Source organism: Macrobrachium nipponense, chromosome 19, assembly GCF_015104395.2.
Source record: "Macrobrachium nipponense isolate FS-2020 chromosome 19, ASM1510439v2, whole genome shotgun sequence".
NCBI classification, from domain to species: Eukaryota; Metazoa; Arthropoda; class Malacostraca; order Decapoda; family Palaemonidae; genus Macrobrachium; species Macrobrachium nipponense.
In genome coordinates, this window is record NC_061088.1 from 45,841,322 (window position 1) to 45,858,808 (window position 17,487).

At 37.4% G+C, this 17,487-nt stretch overlaps 1 protein-coding gene across 2 annotated transcripts in view; it reads left to right on the plus strand.

Annotated features, from left to right (window-relative positions):
- LOC135216810 (uncharacterized) overlaps positions 1-17,487 on the plus strand; it is a 490,710-nt gene that overhangs the window by 369,321 nt on the left and 103,902 nt on the right. For both annotated transcript variants that reach the window (XM_064252312.1, XM_064252320.1), the window contains exon 3: positions 5,426-8,546. In XM_064252312.1, the coding sequence (XP_064108382.1) occupies positions 5,907-8,546 (2,640 nt within the window). In that variant the 5' untranslated portion in view covers positions 5,426-5,906. The remainder of the gene's footprint in view (positions 1-5,425; positions 8,547-17,487) is intronic.

Here is a 17,487-nt window from a genome sequence, read left to right on the forward strand (position 1 = left end):
GGACAAATTATGGATTAAATTTGGAGGAGGAAAAAACATGAAGTGGATACCTTTCCAAGAAATTTCAGCAGCTATGGGACCAAAAATGTCAGCCCTTCCCTTTTTTCCATGAATTTAGTGCATGTGACACCGTGTCTGCCTTTCATGGAAAGGGGGAGAAGTCTGCATGGCTAACGTGGACTGTGTTACAGTATACCACACCTACGCTCACCAAACAACGTTCAACACCACCAGCTGTAGAAGATGAAGACCTGCAAATCATTGAAGAGTTTGTGGTGCTAATTACGATGGAAGCACTTCATATAAAAATGTAAATGAGGCTAGACTTCATCTTTTTGTAAGGAAGTAAAGACCTTATAATTGCATTCCCCCTACAAGGGTTGCACTTAGAGAGCATTGCAAGAGAGCTGCCTTTCATTTGGAGCCAGTCTTTAGTATGTCATCCAGTTTTGCCCAGTCCAAGACACTGGGGAATGCAACAGATTGATGGTGCCTGGTTTCCGTATTGGACAGATTTGCCAGCAGTAGCAAACTTTTGCCAAGAATTTTGCTAATAAGTGTGGCTGCAGGAAGAAATGCCATGGCCATTGCAAACGCTACAAGTCTGGACTTAGCTGCACAGCTCTTTGCAGCTGCACTTGCTAAAACTGATTGATACACAAAACATATTGGGATGTGTAAAGAGTTATATACATTTACAGCTTTGGCAGCCATTTGGGAAATATGGTGGCCATATTGGAAAGATGGGTTCAGTTTATCTCTTAATGATGGCAAGAATGCCAAAATATAAATTCACAATCATAATATGGACAGTATGTAACTTTTTTAGGCTTATGGAATGAAATTATTTGAAATATAGAGCAAATTTGCTGCCATTTGGTAAAAGGGTCAACCATCTTGGAAATAGCCATATATTGAGGTGGCTGGAGGTTGATTTTGATTGATGGGGATAAGAGTTCTCATGCCAAATCAATTGCTTGTATCATCATTTGCAATTTTTTCCCACTGCCCCACTCCACTAACACTTACTAAAGGAATTGTTCGATATCATGGTAGCAGCAACTGTTTACCAGACAGCTGTGAATTGGCTACAGATGTTTTAGGGGTCATCTGTAAATGATAACTTTGTACAGGTAAAAAGTTCATCCACCACATGCTGTGTAGTTTAGGTCATATAGTTTTAGCAACCCTGTTCTTTGTGTATCTCTTAGACTGCTCCAAAAAGCATGTACTGTAGGCTTTTCTATCATCATGAATGTCATAAATGATGTCAAAACTATGAAGAATGTCCTCTTTAATAAACTTTTAAAGGACCTTTGAAATTTACATTTCTGTATCAGATTTTAAATTTTTACAATTTTAACATCCCATTTGCAGTGCCCAAACTCAATTTGATGATAACATAGTTGGAAGAAACAAAGCTGGGAAATGAAATCTACAACCCTGGACTGATTATACTATTCATCCTTCTCCACCTTCTCCACGTGATCATGCGCATGGTTGAGCTGCAGCAATTGTTAATAAATCACTAGAACATGCATCTGATATTCTAAATACTAATTTACAGGCTGTGGCTATCATAGTTTATTAGAGCAACCTACCCAGATGTCGATTTACAAAAATTAAAGTTTTAGATTCTGTAAAATCAGCTTCCACCTCCTTTCATTTTATTGTGTGATTTTAACTCTCATAATCCACTAAAGAATAAAACTTTTTCAGATGAAGAGGGTGGGATAATTGATGAGATTATTTTCAATAATAATCTAACACTTTTTAAAGATGGGTCAGTGACTTTCCACAACATTCATACTGATCGCCTTTAGCTATAGACCTAAGTATATGCTCATCATCAATTGTAATTGATCACACATGGTCAGTAAATGAAGTCTTGACTGGAAACATTCATTACCCCATTCATTTGAAGTGATACCTTAATCCCGACGGGGTGACGTTGCCGACCTGACCACGAGAAGGATAAAAGTCTATTCCTTCTCGTACATACATACTTCTTGCACTTCAATCTTAAGTCCTTGTAGTGACAAGCGTATCAAAAAAATTGGATTTCATGATCCCTTTCCTTCGCCCTTTCTTCAGCCTGTAGCTGAAGTGCTTTAAAATCCAACTCTTTAATCCTGAATTGCTCCTTCAAAATATCCAATTTCAGTCGGCTTACCTGACCATCATTTATATTATTTCCACTGCCTGCTTCCCCATTTTTATTACTAACATTGTCTTCTTCCTCAACATCTCTGGCACCTACCTCCTTATTTTCACCATTTTTATTACTATTCCCTATTTCCTCATCACTGATGCTACCTAAGGTTTCTTTAAACAACTTACCAGCTTTAATTACCTCAAATAAGAGCTGACCTTTCCTAACCTCTGAAGACACACTCAAACCTAGAAATTCACCTAATATCCATAGCTGATCTCGTTTTAGATCAAAGAGATTCCTCTCCCAATCAGGGTCTGCCAAAAACTGGGCAGCAGCATTCTCTTCCTCATCAAAATAATGCATAATTATATTCAAAGTGGGGTGGAACTGAAAATAATCTACCTAATCCACTTACCTAAACACCTCTTTGAATGCACTCGTAAATTACACTGTCGGATGATCCTGGCTAGAGGTTGCCTAAATATGTTATGAACATTACTCACAACTATTTAAAAGTATCATAAGTGGCAAGAACAGGCTCTTTTCTTTTAATGATCAGTGCCACAAAGGTTAGCATTTAAAGCCAAGGGGCAAGATCTCCAGACAGTGAAAAACACCAAATAACATTCAAAGAGGATAACGAAAATATAAACCAAAACTTTAGTATTTATTATAAATAAATCTTAAATTAAACCCACATGAAAAAAACTGATTAGGGTTTACAAAATACTTTACCTAAAAATATCCCCATTCACACGATAGAACAAGAGACAGTAATTAGGAGGAGGAAGGAAAACAGCCTATTTCTAGAAAGCCATGAAAATATTCTTTAGGAGAAGATATCGAAAGAGGGAAAGAACCTTAATCCTAGATCATATAATTACTCAAAAATATTTCCATACATAATTATACAAATAACTTATCCCAGATCACTCGATCTGACATCAAAGGTGGTTACACTCAGGCACTATATGGTCGATAACACCACTACTCAATGCACAAACGGCTGTCTATCAACTGCTCCAGAATCATGAAGGGGGTCTGAAGCCGGAGGATACACTGACCCGCGTCAGTAACGTCTGTAACGAATATATTCAGTATATCCTTACCAGCATTCTGAACAGATTCAGGCCTTTTCACGACTCCGGAGGTTTCAGGACGAAAGTATGACCAGGGACAAGACAAGATGCTTTCCCAAGGGCAGCAGGCAGGTCTGGAGATGCAGATACGTAGATATAGTACCCTCTACAGCACACAGGAAGGGCGCCCGAACAGAACACAGGGGATTTTTCTCAAACAAGGCTACAGCTTCCACAGCGACTTAAGTAATTAGTAGGCGGAACACCATCAACACCCTCCGTAATACAGGTGAAAAGGGGTCTTCAAATGCAGCAAGGCCTCTAGAGGGTATATTCTCCCAAGAGAATCTCCAAGTTTTCAAAACGTCCTGCAGGGATTAGGTCAGGGAAACCTCCAAGATAAGGAGCCAAATGCATACTCCTTTTCATCCTCAGCCAACAGTCCCCACCAAAAGTGAGGCAACGACCCGCAAATCACCAAACAAGCATCCGGCCGAATAAATACATGGAAAGAGAAAAAAAAAACAACTCTCATGGGCGAGGTACCACTTAAATAATAACAACCTTCGGTGGGAGCGCGAAAAACCTTAACCAGTCTTTTTTTTGTGGCAATAAAAAATTTAAATTGAAAGTAACTGAATGAAATTGACTTTACAGGCCACGAATGAAAATTAAGCAAATTATTACAATATATATATATATATATATCTATATATTATATATATATATATCTATATATATATATATATATAGATATATATATATATATATGTAAGCCTAAATTATTTTGGTATACTAACCAGGAAACATCTAGGAAAGACTTGGTGGTGATATATATATATATATATATTATTTATATATATGATATATCTATATTATAATGTAGCCTAAATTATTTTGAGTATAACTAACGCACGGGAACATCTAGTAAGAAAAGACTTGGCTGTGTATTTTATATATCTATATATATATATATATATAGATATATAGAGATATATATATACATATATATATATATATATATATTATATATATATAGATCTAAATAGATATATATATATGGGATATATATGTAGTAACTAAATTATTTTGAGTATAACTAACCACGGAAACATCTAGGAAAGACTTGGCTGGTGTATTTAGGAGTGAGGAGATATCCATGAAAGGTCATAAATGCCAAAATTCATATTTTGTATTTGTATGTATGTATGTATGTATGTATGTATGTATGTATTTATGTATATATGTACATACACAGATATGAATTTTTTGGCATTTATAAACTTTCATGGATAGCTCCTCATTCCGTAGTTAGTTGTACTCAAAATAATTTAAGGTTACAATGAGTAAACTTGAGTGAATAGAGGAGTTTATTCAAAGGTGGATGATATATCAATTGAAATCAATTTTCTGTTCTTCAGTATAACTTAGAGTCGTGTAAACAGAAAGACATAAGGTATTTATGCCATTTTTATTAACAGTAAAAATAACTACTCAGTGGAGCATGAACTGAAAAATGGAACTTAATACTTACACTATTAATTCAAGTATTGTTACTCGGTATGCCTGAGGTGCTATGTTAAGATAATTATTTTATATTTTAACTAATGTTGTTTTATATAAAAAATACTTTTCATACTAAAATCTGCATTACAGTATGATTTTGTGGAGACATGTTGGGTTGCAAGTTTTGTAGATATTTATGTGGTTCTCTTGGACTAATATGATTAGAAGCTCTTTTAATGTGGGATATAATTTTCTGGAAAAGAGTTGTGATACTAAGAGTGAAGTAAGTATATGAGGAATTTTCTGCATTAGTTGTTAAAATAACGTTTATTTTCCAGGTACAGGTTAAAGATAAATTTTCTAATGCACTTTCAAGTGGTTTAGTATTATGCCATTCCACTGCTGTAGTAGTGAATGTTAGGCAGTTAACATCTAGTGTTGATGTTCTAAATTATGCAATACTTCAGTCCACAGTTTAAAAGAAGGAAGTAAGGTTACGTAAAGATGGAAAATATTATATATATTTATAATTCAGACATCTTGGTTGTAGGTAATGGGAAGTCATTTAGTAATCTAATTTATTGATGAAATATAGCTCATGTTGGGGATCTAATCATAGGATTATATCAGCAAGTTGAAACACTTCTGAGATGAAAATGATAGCAGAGTATTTCTTCTTTTGCAGGGCAAAGTGTGATGGCCGGCCTCCCTGTCATTAAATGTACCCGTCTCTTGCTGCAGAAGCAAGGGCCTCAGGGATGGTGCAGCCACACCACAGGCGACATAGTGTGTCATAAGTTTGATGACTGTCACTGTCTGAATTCATTGTCGTGTGGAGAAACGATAGGTGGCTGTTTGTTCAAGAGCAATGTCAATCAAGAAACCACCACTGATGCTGTGATATCAATCATTCCCACTAGAATTTATTTTAATTTATGTCATCATGTTTCATGTGTGGTTGTAAAGCACGGGAAAAGAAAACCTATTCTTAGATACTATGTAATAACAAAAGTTGTTTAAGGACAGGAAGAATTTATGCAAAGGTGTACAATTTATTGTGCCTCAATCCATGTAACCAAAATTTATAAATGTTGTTGTTGTTATATTGCTGAATGCAATCAGTCACATGTGATAAATATATTTTAGTATAAGTGTATAAAGTGAGCATGTCATCTGCAATACAAGTAAAACAAAATCCCCCAGCTTGCTCACAACTCCTCTTAAGTTGTCCAGAGGGAGGGACAAATGAGGGTCATGATTACTCTGCAGACTCAGGTGTTAGTGAGCAGGATGGTGAACCTCCATCACCATTTACAGAGGTTTACCCTCTGCTTACTGAAACACCAGGTGTTCTAAAGGAGGAGGATAATACCCATGGAGGGCATATTGCTGATATTGTCCGACAAGTTCCAATTGATATTGGCCAGAGTGGAAGCAGTAATGGCCATAACCAACTAGAAAAATGTTGCCCTCAAGAAGAATTACTGAGTGAGCTTAGAGAAGTGGTGAGAGAAGTGCCAAATGAGTGTGATATGAAAACATACAGTGGTGGGCAAACACAAAGAAAAAACAGTTTGTCATACAATAGTCATAAATCCCAAGACAGTAGTATCTGCAATACAAATCAGGTCAGAGCCAGTGATGATGATAAATCAAGCAAAAGAGATAGTGTAATGATTGACATGAGTACACAAACAAGCCCTAGTCAAGAGGCAATGACAGCTTTGAACAAAAGTAGTAAAACAGACAGAAGATTCGAGGAGAAAGGGCATTGTGTTTGTAAATGTGAAAGTAAGGGTGATATTCCTTGTAATTACTGTAAGTTGCAGTCTTCCTGTGATGATTCAAAAATTAGTGTTGTGAAAAGTATTATTTCTCATGAAAATATAGTATGCAGCCTGGAGACCAGTGACAGTAAGCAAGTAAAAGACAAAGCTGATGGTCCCAATATGAGACAAAAACGTACCTCTGACTACTCATCACTTTCTTCTTGTGATTCCCCGAGGGTTAGTGATTCAAGCAACAGAACTAGTGATTCTGGTAATAGCCCTAGTAGTAGCAGCAGCAGCAGTTGTAGTACAGCAAGTGGTCAGAGCAAACGACTTAAAAACTCAGCATTTAATAAAAAAGTTACTGCATTCCCAGGTGGTCTGAGCCCAATTGCATCATGTGGAGGAGAATCAAATTCTGGTCTCACAGTGGATGTTTGTTTAGTGCCCGAAGATATTTCAAAGGAAAGTGGGGGCCGTAGTCCCTGTACACCAACCAGTGGCTGCTTAAAAGCTGGTACAAGAAGTGCTAGTGGTGCACATGTCCAGTTTGAAACTCCATGTGACGACAGTGAGGAAAGCCATATGCTTCAAGACACACTTGTGACATCTGATGGACGTGTGTCATTGCATAAACCTGCAGGAGGAAGTGCCACACCTACGCCAACAGATCACTTGTCTAGATTTTGGTCAAAACTAGTCTCAGATTCTTCTCCAGCTGAAGCAGTGAGCTCCAGTCTCCATCGATCTAAGAAATACAGGAAAAGGCATATATCAGGTTCCAGTAGCATAAGTGTGGGTTCAAGTTCCAGTGATTCTGGTGAATCACATCCAACAGAATTTGAGAGAAAGGCACCAGATGGAGGTTGGGGGTGGGTAATTGTGGCTGCCTCATTCATGGTACACTGTATAGCTGATGGGGTCACAATGTCTTTTGGTGTTCTTTTTGTTGAACTGTTAAATTATTTTAGTGTAGGAAAATCTTTAACATCATGGGTAGGAAGCCTTTTCATGGCAATTCCTCTGCTAGCTGGACCACTTGCCTCCATCCTCACTGACCGCTATGGCTGTCGTACTGTTACAATCTGTGGTGCTGTAGTTGCCTGTTTTGGATTCTTCGTCAGTGCCTTTGTAAACACTTTCCCATTGTTGCTACTGACTGTAGGTATTGTTACAGGCCTGGGCCTAGCTGTGTGCTATGTTGCTGCCATTGTAATTGTTGCTTTTTATTTTGAACGAAAACGGTCTCTTGCAACTGGTATTGCTGTTGCAGGATCTGGAATTGGAACATTTTTATTTGCTCCTTTGATTCAGTATCTGGTAGATTACTGGGGGTGGAGGTTATGCCTAATTATATTGGCTGGAATATTTCTTAATATGGTGGTGTGTGGAGCTCTAATGCATGACTTGGAGTGGACTCCTAAGTATTCCTCTAATGCACGAGATAGTAATACTGCCGCCAGTAGTCGTCGTAGCTCAACATCACAATCCTCTGAAACTGGTGGGGGAAAAGGAGGAAGTGTGGGTACAACTCTTCCTTCTTTGGATGAGCTCCGACGTCTTGTTCAATCAGGAGAAATTATGATATCTCCTGATGACTCTCCAAATGAAAAGCTAAGAAACTCTGCATCACTGGTGCTACTCCCGACTTTTCTCAGCCGCTCACAGGTCTTACCTCCTGATGTTCTGCCATGCTTATCATCACGCACTAATGCCTATGAAGTGGTGTCACATATGTATCCTCACCTACTCTCTCATTCAATGTCAGGTATTGTCAATCAAGCTACAGAGCAAATACAGGTCCCAACTGAAAAACAACAGCATGAAAAATGCACTGATGAAAACCTGTCTAGATTCAAGAGCACACTAACAGACAGCATAGTCTCTTCAACAGGCTTGCTAATAGAGAACAGTATCACGTCTCCGAATTCTCCCCAACAACCACCACCAACTGAAAATTTATGTGACACTGAAACTACAACTCCAGGATCAACACAGGGAGACATATCTTTACTCAATGAAGATCATAGAAGAAAGGTAAGACAAACGTTGCTAGATGCAGTGCTTAATAATAGGGAACTAACTTTAAATTGGAAACTGAATTATTCCTTTCTTTCTAGTTTTCCCTGGGTATTGCATTATTTTCTCAATGATATACACTGATGAAATTCCCATTTACAGTCCTAACCTAACCTAAAGAATCTTTCTCCTCCATGACATTGGGAAATTCTTAAAATTTTGCCCCAATACTTTTGGTTATAAGAAAGAGAGAGAACTAGATTTTGTCATAATGTAATAGATGTTTGCTTATTACAATTTTTCTCAAATCGTCCCCAAATTAGATCGTCCCTCACGTAACATAAGGTAATAAATAAATACACATACATGCATGCATGCATATGTATGTATGTATGCATATATATATAATATATATATATATATATATATATATATATATATATACATACACATATGCATTAAGCTACAAATGTCCTTTGATAACCAATTCGCTCTACCTCAAGATTAATATATTTTCAATATGTTTACCGAGGAGGAATTTTTTTTAGTTGATAATAATTTCGTCCTCTCGTGGATTCGAACCTGCACACAGGTTCGAATCCACAAGAGGACGAAATTACTATAAGCTAAAAAATTCCCCTCTCAGTTAACATATGAAAATATGTAAATTCCGAGGGCGAGCAAATTGTATAGTAAAGGACAGTTGTAAATTGATGCATGTATATGAATCATGGTTATGTGATAAAAATTCGTAAAATGGCTATGTGCGGCAAACGTACAACTTTCTTAACATGGCAGAGATAGGTGGATATCAATTCTAATTCCAAATACCTGAGTTCGACAGTGATTTGAAGTCCTGATTTCTCCTCTGTTTGCTGGTTCGAATCCACGAGAGGACGAAATTATTGTCAACAAAACATATATGAAAATATATTAATTCCGAGGTAGAGCGAATTGTGTATTAAAGGACATTCGTAGCTTAATGCATCTATTTGAGTTCAGTTGAATATAGAATTTAGCCAAAGGCCAAGCACTGGGACATATGAGGTCATTCAGTGCTCAAATGGAAATTGACAGTAAAAGGTTTGAAAGGTGTAACAGGGGGAAAACCTCACAGTTGAATCAAGTGTTAAGAGGAGGTGGAAAGTAAGAGGTCCACTGAGGCACTACCCACCTACGGGGACATGTATTGAAATCATGAAGGCCAGGGTCCCTTAGCCCCTCACCTCGTAGTAGTAATAGTAGTAGTAGTAGTTAAACTTAGCCTGCCTTATATATATATATATATATATATATATATATATATATATATATATATATATATACTTACTTAATATAAAAGTATATATACTAAGATATATACTTAATAGATGTCCCCTCGATTAGGATGGCTTGATGAGGTGAGGTTATGGGCTGCTGAAAAGCAAGAGCCCGTGCCAGCATAAGGCAGGCTAAGTTTAACTATTACTACTACTATGAGGTGAGGGGCTAAGGGACCCTGGCCTTCAGGCCTGGATCCTGACAAATCATACTCTATGGTTTTTGGTTTAAATGGTGTGGACATTTCCACTTTTGCAAAATTTTGCTGCTTAGCTGGGACTGAGAAGGGACCGTGTTTTGGAATGGGTTCATATTTGAAGCTAATTGTGGGAGTTGTGGTGGTTGAGTTGCCACCCAATATGGTTTGGACCTAAAAGATAGTGAGGGGATTTTCCCATTGCTATCTTGAGGGCAGAACATTTACAAATATCAGCCCATTGGAATCCAAAGAGGCTGGTTTTTGGACATGGGACTCCTGGCTTTTGTCCAGAAGCCCACCAATATGTTTGGAGTGTGGAATCATTCCAATTAGTAGGGGCAGAACTCCCAGAAGGCGGATTGGCTTATACCTGGGCCACTGCAAGCATATTGGGGCTATCTCAAAAGGGTAGAATATCAGGTGGACTATTGGGAGTCAACTCTCACTTGTGCCATTGGTGTAAAAGTGAATATCTGACTGATCAACAATACTTTCTTGATATAACCAAGCAGTTTTTGGTGGGTGGGTGAATGAGCCGGTTTGTGTATGGTGGTCTGGTGTGTGCATACTTGGCATCTTGGGGTCTCTTCGTGGGCTCTGGCAGTGTGTTGTGGTGTGGAGGCTAGGCAATAGAAGCTGCCTGGTTTTCCCTTTCTGATGTGTGGTGGCTCTTGGGTGTCGGGTGTGCACTTTTTTGACTTTGCACTTGGACTGGCTTGCTTAACTTTATGGGTTTGGCAACTACTTTTCCCTCCCCTGAATTGGATAATGTAGCGGCACTGGCAAAGACTTCTGGCATGAAAAAGCATATTTATACTTAAAGATTCCACCTTAGAAAGAAGGAACTAAGGTTGATGCTGTGGTGGGATCACAAGCTTTAAAAACCAAGCAGGTAAATCCCCCCCCACATAAACCTAATTACTCTAGCTACCAAACCCACCCTCAGTCACACTTTCCTCTTTACACTACAGAATACAAGCAGGACAATTGACCTATACCTACACACAGAACAAAAAACAAACAAACACATGTAATCACCCAACTTCAGATACTCCTGGCTATGCTGTGCTGTCCGCTGGTCAAGGTCACTGAGACCACCAACTACATGGCAAAAACCAAGAAGCACAACCCACAACCCAACAACACACCAACAACAACAACAACCAAGGACCACAACTCAACAACACAATACCCAAGGACCACAACCCCACAACTCAACAACACAACAACAAAAAAGGAACACAACCACAACTCAACAGCAAAACAAACAACAAGGAACTCGATCAGAATTCAACAACTCAGCAAACAACAAAGAGCTCAACCACAACACAAGACCACTGCACAAACAATTACCAACAGAAAAAAAACAACAAAAAAAGCAACACACACCCACTAATAACACCAACAACAACCCTCAACCATAACAACTCACATACAATCCAACAGGAACTCACATACAACTCAACAAAAACCTCATAGCACAACAACTCTTAAGCAACCAACATCAAACCCAACAACAATCAGCAACAAACCAATAACACACTACTCAAATAACTTCAATGCCCTTAACACTTTCCACAGACTACTACCAACACTACTGTCACCAGCTCTCACTAAAGAATGACTAAAGACTGACTGAAGGCACAGAACTCCAAACTCCAACAGCACCAGCAGACAACCCAGAATTCACCAACAGCCAATTCAGTCGTTAACCATCCAACCACCAATTACCCTCTCTCTCTCTCTCTCTCTCTCTCTCTCTCTCTCTCTCTCTCTCTCTCTCACACACACACACACACAGACGTTGTCAAATGGAACTCCATAACTCCTCCATAATGCAGCCTTTCCATAGGAAACTCCACACAAAAAAACTTTAGGGATACATATGAACTTCAATTAAGCTGATGAGAAATGGGAAGATTCTTTTGAGAAGCGCAAAGATTCTTTTAGTGCCACATGTAACGTAGAAAGTATTCTTCTTTGTAATTGTAATATAAAGGGAGCACTTTGTGACAAATTCCCTAGAAATTTAGATGTTTATCGCCTTGCTGATTGAAATTAAAATGAGTCTCAGACTCTTGAAAATAATCTGCAGAGAGTACCTAAACTCCCCCAGTGGCTGATAGCAACTCCAAAAGAGAAAAATTAGAATTATTTTAAATTCAGTATATATTTGCAAAAAAAAAAGGTGCTATAGGAAATGATGACATTTCTAGATTTGGCACGAAATCTGTTCTTATGCAAAATCCAAAATACAATTTGCAATTTAAGATTAGGTTACAGTGAAATGTTAATAGATATCAAACACCACATTAATTTTAGTTATGATAGAGGGGTAATCTTCAACAGGAATTTATATGACTTCAAAGACGAGGAGATATTGAATATGTGTCCAAAACAGGTTTGGTAAATACCTAAAATTCCAAAAACTACAATGATACTGATTACTTTTGAGGGTCATAATGTTCCCTCTTATTTGTATATAGAAAATAAAAGGGTGTCGGTATGCTCATACAAATAAAAACCATTATAGTACTTCAACTGTTTCAGATATGGTCATCCTTCTCGAGTGTGTAAAAGGACAAGTTGTGTGACAACTATTCTGCACCAACACATGGCGAATGCACATTAGGCACTCAATGCATTAATGGTAATTTAGGTCATAAGTCCACTGATAAAAAATGCCCACGTTTTCAAATGGAAGCAGCTGCTCTACTAAAATCAGATGTAGAGCATGTTAGCGTGTGTTATGCTAGAATACTTCTAAGTAAGGAAAAGAAATCAAATGTCAGCAAGTTACATAAACCAAAACTGCCAGATAAGCTAATGAATGCAAACATTAGTTGAGATATAACTGTTCAGCATCCCATTCAGAAATCAGTGCCTCCAATTTTGGATGTTATTCCTCGTTCCTCTGCACCTTCTCCTAAGATGAGAAGCCCTAGGCTGTCATCTCGGGTGCTCTCTCTGCCTGATTTAGGAGAGGAACTTGGTACTTAAGAACATGTTAATGCTCTCATACCAGAGGGAAAATACCAACACACCTCTCCACTTTCCAATACCTATGAAAAGAGGGAGACCACCTTCCTTTCCCCCTCCAGTTACAAGACCTGCAGAAATACCTAGTAATAGGTATGATGGATCAAAATTGCTAATGAAATAATTCACTCAAAAGCCACTGTTGATATACACCACAATCCTCACTAATCAGAGAAGCTACATAATGTTATAATTAATGTAAAAACAAAAAATATCTCGATTAACAAAGGTTAATCGAGGAACTAGCAGTAAAATGAAAAATTCAGAATTGAGGACTTCTTTTAGAGTCCTCTAGAAAATAACCAGCATTTTCTCCTCCATCTTGTAATAAAACTGTCAAGGGCTTAAGATGCTCATTCATGAATTCTATCCATTTTGTTTTACTGGAAACTATTGTATATTAATACTTCTTGTCCAAGGGAATACACTGCCTACCAAACTGCTTATAATCTTCAAGTAAGAACTCATGGAGGGGCTTTGGTTACTATTTGCCATGGCATTCCTCAGATATCTTAATTTTGCAAACTCTCCTTCAAGCAGTAGCAGTGCAAGTAATTACTCAGAAAATATACTGTTTCTTCTCTCTACTTACCTCCCAATGAAGATGTCTGCAGTAATGATGTAGTAGGGTTGATTAATCAACTTCCTCAACCGTTTCTTCTTGTAGGAGACATGAATAGTAGATATCCATTGTGAGGAGATGTTGCAGCTAATAAAAAAGGAAATCTCATAGTATCACTTGCTGAAAATGAAGACTTAGGGATTCTTAATACAAGTGAGCCTACTCACTTTCATATACAAAAAGGCACTTTGCCATGTATTGACCCATTGACCTATCCATAGCTAGTTCTAACTGCCTTATTGACTTTCAGTGGAGAACATTGGATAACTGGCATACTATTAACCATGCGCCAATAATCATTAAAAGCAATGGTAGGTTGGAATAAGTTCAGGGAATTAAGTGAAATCAAAGGTGATGCAGATGAGTTTAGCAGTGTTGATGATGCCATTGATTTATTACTTAATAAATCAATGGCACTGCTTGATTGCATTTCATTCCAAAAACCACTGGTTTTTTCCACTGTCGACCAGTTCCTTGGTGGTCGCCCAAACTCCAGTTACTTCATCAGCCACAAGAGCTGCTCTAACTAGATGTCGACGAAATCGAACAGAATATAAAATCATAGTATATAAAAAGTGTAGAGCACAGTTCTGGTGTGCATTAAAAACAGCCCGTCCCCAATCCTGGTCATCCTTTGTTTCATCAGTGAATAAAAGATCACCTTCAGCTGTATGGAGAAAAGTCAATAAATTAGCAGGAAAATGTACTCTTACCCTTCACCTATATTAAAGGATAATGGACATATACATCACCAGTGCAATGGAAAAAGTTTCTCAGAAGTCAAAAACATCTGGATACCAATATCGTTCCAGGTTAGAACAAAAACCACTTGATTTTTTATCCAATAAAGAATCCTACAATGTTCCATTTACTGAGAGAGAATTTGATTCTGCCTTGTCAACTTGTATAGATATAGCCCCAGGCCTTGATGAGGTTCCATTTGCAATGATAGAGCATGTATATAAGAACACCAAGCTTTTCGTAATTAGCATTATCAACAGAATTTTGCATGATCACAATTTCCCATCAGTTTTGGAACTAGCTTTAATTTTAGCCTTTTTAAAACTGGGAAAGGACAAATTTTTATCTGCAAGCTACTGCCCAAATGCCTTGACATCATGTCTTTGTATGATTGTGAAAAAGATGGTTAATGCAATGCTTGTTTAGTATTTAAAAGAAAACAATATTTTATCACCTGCACAGTATAGATTTAGAATAATGCATTCTGCTACTGATTTCTTGATTGTCTCGAGTCATCTATACGGGTATCGTTAGCATCAAAGCAGCATTATTTTACTATATTCTTTGACCTTGAAAAGGCTTATGATACATCATGGAGATATGGAATCTCTAAAACCATCCATCAATCAGGACATGGCAGAGAACTGCTACTGTTTATTAAGGCCTTTCTAAATTAGAGTTAATAATATTCTATCCGAAAGTACATTCCAAGAAGGGGTCCTGCAAAGTAGCGTCGTTCTTAGTGTTACCCTATTTGCACTTGCTGTCAATGGTATTTCTCTTCATATTTCATATGATGTATTTCACACACTTTTCATTGATGATATTTTTATATCATTTGTAGGATCACGGATGTCTGTTATTGAAAGAAAGTTCCAACTTACAGTAAATAACATCACTAATTGGACATACTTATAAATGGGTTTAAATTTTCGACTAGCAAAACAGTTGTCCACTTTTGCTGTATAGTATATATCAAAGGCTAAAGAATTCTCTTTGTAGGGGAAACCAAATTCCTTTATTTAATTTTTGATCATAGGTTAACATGGGTGCCTCGTCTAAAGATGTTAAAGACAAAGTGTCGGAAGATTGTAAGTATTTTAGTATTAGCTTGCATGTCTTGGGGTACAGACCATCAAATAATTTTAAGGTTACATATAGCCCTCATTTTATAGAAATTGTTATATGGATTGAAGTATACTCTTCTGCAAACCTCATTCAGGCATAAGACTGGCCGCTGATGCTTTCAAGGGCTCACCATTGTTGGTTGATGCTGGGGAGTTACCTTTACAACTCCATCACCAGTCACCCATCCTTCACTAATACTGAGAAAAGTATGATAGATATAGAGATATGTTCCATGTATGGAACACAGTGATTTTCATAAGGCTTCAACTTGTGTATTCACAGATGGCTCAAAATTCAGCACTGGCATTTGATTTGGAGTTTTTAGTAATAACTTTTGCATCAAATGTGCACTTTTTGTTTTAACATGTAGTATTTTTATGGCAGAGTTGCTTAGGATTTTAAATGCTACTGAAAAAATAGCAGTTATTGATGAAACAAATTTTACAATTTTCTAACGATTCTAAGAGTGCATTACAGGCACTTAATGTTTTTAACTCTAGGTTTTAAAAATTCAGCAATGAGTACACCTATTATTATACATGCAACACACATTTAGTTTTTGTTGGGTTCCGCACATGCTGGTGTGCATGGATATAAAAGAGCTGACAGATTGGCCAGTGCAGCAGTTCTAGATATACTTCCAAGGTATCCACTTTTATATAATGATTTCTTCCCAAGAGTTAGATAATTTATAATTGATTTGTGTCAAGAGCATTGGAATAGTATAGGATAAAATGAAATGAAAGAAATGGCAGAGGTTATATTTCCTTGGAAGTATGGCAGTATGCCTAGAAGATGGGAGAAGGCTCTTTGCCACTTAAGGATTGAGCATACTCGCCAAACACACAGCTTTTTGATGGCCAGGGAGAATAAACTTTTTTGTGATGATCGTCTGGTCCCCTTTGACTGTGAGGCACTTGCTGGTTGAGTGCCCATCTTGGGGATTTTAAAGCCCTTACCTCCTTGAGGGTCTTGGTAGGGATTGGCAGGTTCATCCTTGCCAAGATCCTTGGAGAGGATGTGGTGTATGATGCCAGTGGCATTTTTAGAGTTATTATCAACGCTGGCCTTCTCCAAAAATATAGTGTCATTATTTTCTTTTATCTTTTGATTGTTTTTATAGCAGCTATGTTGTTCATTTAATTGATATTGGCGTCAATGGCCCAGTTGTTACGATGCCAGGAAACTCAAAATTATTCTTTCATTCATTCATACTTAATAGATGTAATGAGAAATAGATATAACACAGGAATTGAACAAGACAAAAAATTACAACTGAAAACACTGACTTCATAAACTTCATGAAACAGCTATATAATTCCAAGGTATTCGTTACTTTCCTTTTTAATCAACTGTAGAAAAAATATAATTGTTAATCATGTTTTAAGCCGTATCTAAAAGAAAACATTCTAATCCTTGTGTCACATAACGATGATCAATGAATCTCATAATGGTAAAAAGTCTTCTCACCTAAAATGTATAAGAAACTTCACTTGGAACTAAAGTCTGTCCAAATGGAATATAACTTCAGCCACCCACCCTGCCCCCCACTACACTTTTCTGCCATTGGTCAATCAAGTAACATTTCATACAATAACCCAGGGTCCAGGCAGTCAGTGAGGCATGAGTGAGTGAATGGTGATAGATCAACTGCACGTCAACTTAATAACTTAACTATGAAAGTTTTGAATCCTTTTATTGTAAAAATATTTTTTAAGATATGCAACATTAAAGACCAAACCTACTCATTTTGATTCATGATATAACGAAAAATTATTCCAGGTCTTAAACCCATGTAGGCTTGGCAAAAAATTGTGTAGGCCTATAGTTGTCAATGTGTGGTTAAATCATGTTTGCTTTCTCTTTATAGCACAGGCTTATCCATCTGTGTTTTTATTCTATGTCGCGAT